The sequence below is a fragment of the Plectrocnemia conspersa genome, unplaced genomic scaffold, assembly GCF_051122295.1.
Source record: "Plectrocnemia conspersa isolate PC_06_02 unplaced genomic scaffold, ASM5112229v1 ptg000005l, whole genome shotgun sequence".
Classification (NCBI taxonomy): domain Eukaryota; kingdom Metazoa; phylum Arthropoda; class Insecta; order Trichoptera; family Polycentropodidae; genus Plectrocnemia; species Plectrocnemia conspersa.
In genome coordinates, this window is record NW_028277169.1 from 28,616,695 (window position 1) to 28,619,846 (window position 3,152).

Here is a 3,152-nt window from a genome sequence, read left to right on the forward strand (position 1 = left end):
TAAGACTAATGGAACAGACTGATATAGAAACAAATATTCAATAATATACAGCCACATAGCTCTTAGAGAATATCATATCAGCGAGAACGCCAATCAATTTATATTATAAAATGGTAACAACGCGTTTCATCGTACAGAAGTGGAAACCAATTTAAATATTATATTTCAGGACTACAGATTCCATCAGCATATATAAAGCATTTGCAATAAAGCCTATGTGCCATGATTTTCCCAACAATACGCACATAAATTAGGGACCTCTAGGGCACATTATCCTTGATAATCATCTAGTTACCACCTTTAATATAAAGTGGTTTAAATCAGATTTCTCAGATAACTGTAAATAAGGGAGTATAAATATTATATTTTTTGCTTCCCATAAAATTTTCACAGTGTATGTAATACCGGGATATGATTGCCTTGAATCATACCGACGAGTAAGATAGTGCTGCCGGGAGACCATCAGTAGCTCCGAGCCGGGAAACCAACTGAGGTCGTCCACCGGGACGACCCAGGTTGAGATCAATAGTACACCATCGCCGTAATTTTTTTTAAGCAAATAGAAAAGTTTTACTCGGTTATGTTACGAGAGTTAGTAAAAATAATGATTTGAAAATCTGGTAATTTAATTCGGGCTTATGGCCGCAAAGCGCGCGATCAGGGCCCGCCGTCCTCTCGGCTGTCAACACCGCCCGTCGCCCTCGTGTCCTGCAAGATGAAGCCTCTGCTGCTGCAGGGACACGAACGGTCCATCACCCAGATTAAATACAACCGAGAAGGCGACTTGCTGATCACTGCCGGTAAAGATCCTCGACCGAACGTATGGTGGTCGCTGAACGGCGAGCGGCTGGGAACGCTCAACGGCCACAACGGCGTGGTATGGTGCATCGACGTCAACTGGCATTCGACCCTGGCCATATCCGGCGGCGGAGACAGCTCGTGCCGACTATGGGACTTGAGCACGGGGGGCGAAGTGGGCCACATCAAGACCAGCTCGGCCGTCAGGACGGCGGCTTTCAGCTACAGCGCCAACCAGGCGGCCTATTCCACGGACAAAGCCATGAGGCAGCAGTGCGAAGTGTTCGTCATCGACACCAGGAACGTCGACGAGACGTTCCAGCCGCAGTCGTCCGTCATCCGGTGGGAGATAGCAAACTCTAAGGTCACATCGTTGCTGTGGGGTTCGCTCGACGAAGTCCTCATCACCGGACACGAGGACGGTGAGATCGCTCAGTGGGACTTACGCACGGGCAAGATGGTGCGCAGCGTCAAAGAGCACACGTCTTCCATCAACGACATGCAGATGTCTCGCGACAACACAATGTTCATTACTGCCTCCAAAGATCACACGGCTAAGCTATTCGACTCTTCGGATTTGGAGCTGCTCAAGGAGTATCAGACCGAGAGACCCGTCAACTCGGCCGCCATCAGTCCCATCTTGGATCATGTCGTATTAGGCGGAGGACAAGATGCCATGGAAGTGACGACCACTTCGACGAGGCACGGCAAGTTCGATTCCAGATTTTTCCACATGGTGTTCGAGGAAGAGTTTGGTAGAGTCAAAGGACATTTCGGCCCTATTAACAGCGTCGCTTTCCATCCGGACGGAAAGAGTTACGCTTCCGGCGGAGAGGACGGCTTCACCAGAGTGCACACGTTCGATCAATCGTATTTTGAATACGTTTTCGATTTTTCTAGGGATTGATGCGTTTCCAATTACCCGTATTACTTGTAATAAAATTTATTATTTTCTAACTTTCTCTTTTATTTCTATATTTGCCATAATAATATATAAAAGTATTTTCATTCATAATTCCACTTTGAAAATATGCTTAGTGAACATTTTCAACAATAACTATTGAAAATCTGCCAACGACAATGGTTTCGCTTACAACAATAAATATTAGGGATCGCTAGAGTTGCACAAGAGCCATACAGACTTTCGAGAGTCGTCGATTACCACTAAAACTAATTAGAAAAAAACACATTCAATAAGTATTTCAATTATTGTAGTCACTTTGAAACTTTCACAAAGGATTAAATCAGAGGTGAAACTAGCAATAAGCCCTATGGGACTACCACCTAAATATCGACATATTACATGATAAAAAAGTATATTGTGGGAAAAAATGTATTCGATTCTTTCTTCAGTGATCTGTCAAAATCGGATCTGATAATTTTTGATAAGTATCATTATTAGTATTATAAAGCTGAAAGGGTTGAACGACTCAAAACTAGCAGCTAATTATTCCTAAAATACTCCAGGGCTGTAGTGGATAGCAAAGGGTATACGCTGTATATCCTCTGCTATATTTGTTGAAATGGCTTACACCCCCTGTTAAAATCAAAATATTCCACAATCAGACATAAAATAAAATGCATTTTTGTAAATAATATTGTAAACAAATTGTAATGTCTCTTGGCTTTCGGTGCAAGCAAACATCGTTCAATAATAATAAATATAGGGTATATATACCCTTTATATATTTTGCGTCACGGTTTTTGAGCTCAAAAATCTAAAAGAAATTGAGAGTGAGTTCGAAAATCTATTTGAATGGCTGAAAATTTGTGAGAGTTTTTTTCGATTTTTATTTAAATGCTCTAAATTCAGGATTTAGAACACAAAAATCTACCGTAAAGTCTGAAAAATTGTGGACTATCGATTTTTTTTCAAAACAAGCAGTAAATTTAGGATTTTGAGCTAAAATAGGCTGAAAAATTGTGACATGTAATTTTTGTTTTTTAGATTTTTCTTCAAAACAGACTTAATTCAGGATTTTGAGCTCAAAAATGCCGAAAAATTGTGAAATAAATGGTAAATATCTGCCTTGGCGAATTGTATTCGAAAGACACGTATTTTCAATATATAATACATGTACTATATATGGTATACAGTGAGAAAAATACGTTTCAGAACATTGTTTTATTCTCTGGACTAGAAAATTACTATAAAGAAGAAATCGGAAAGCAATAGAGCCGCTTCTGCTTTAGTATACGAATGCTGAAGCAACAATAGGCGACAGATAACAAGGTGTTTTGTGCAAGTGTCTTAATTAAAGTCGAGACTGTACATTGCAGCACCCCGGTTGATACAAGCTGTACAAAATAGCGAGACATGCGTAAAAATGCATGAGTAAGTATTTATTAAACTG

At 40.5% G+C, this 3,152-nt stretch overlaps 1 protein-coding gene across 1 annotated transcript; it reads left to right on the forward strand.

Annotated features, from left to right (window-relative positions):
• Window positions 1-659: 659 nt before the first annotated feature.
• On the forward strand, window positions 660-1,755 carry eIF3i (eukaryotic translation initiation factor 3 subunit i). Its single transcript, XM_088185487.1, has one exon. It carries the CDS (start codon window positions 716-718, stop codon window positions 1,703-1,705), a length of 990 nt encoding a protein of 329 aa, XP_088041613.1. The 5' UTR covers window positions 660-715; the 3' UTR covers window positions 1,706-1,755.
• The last annotated feature ends 1,397 nt before the right edge of the window (window positions 1,756-3,152 follow it).

What these genes read in the sequence shown, in the direction of transcription:
- eIF3i (XM_088185487.1), top strand. Translation starts at nt 716, where the DNA reads ATGAAGCCTCTGCTGCTGCAGGGACACGAACGGTCCATCACCCAGATT.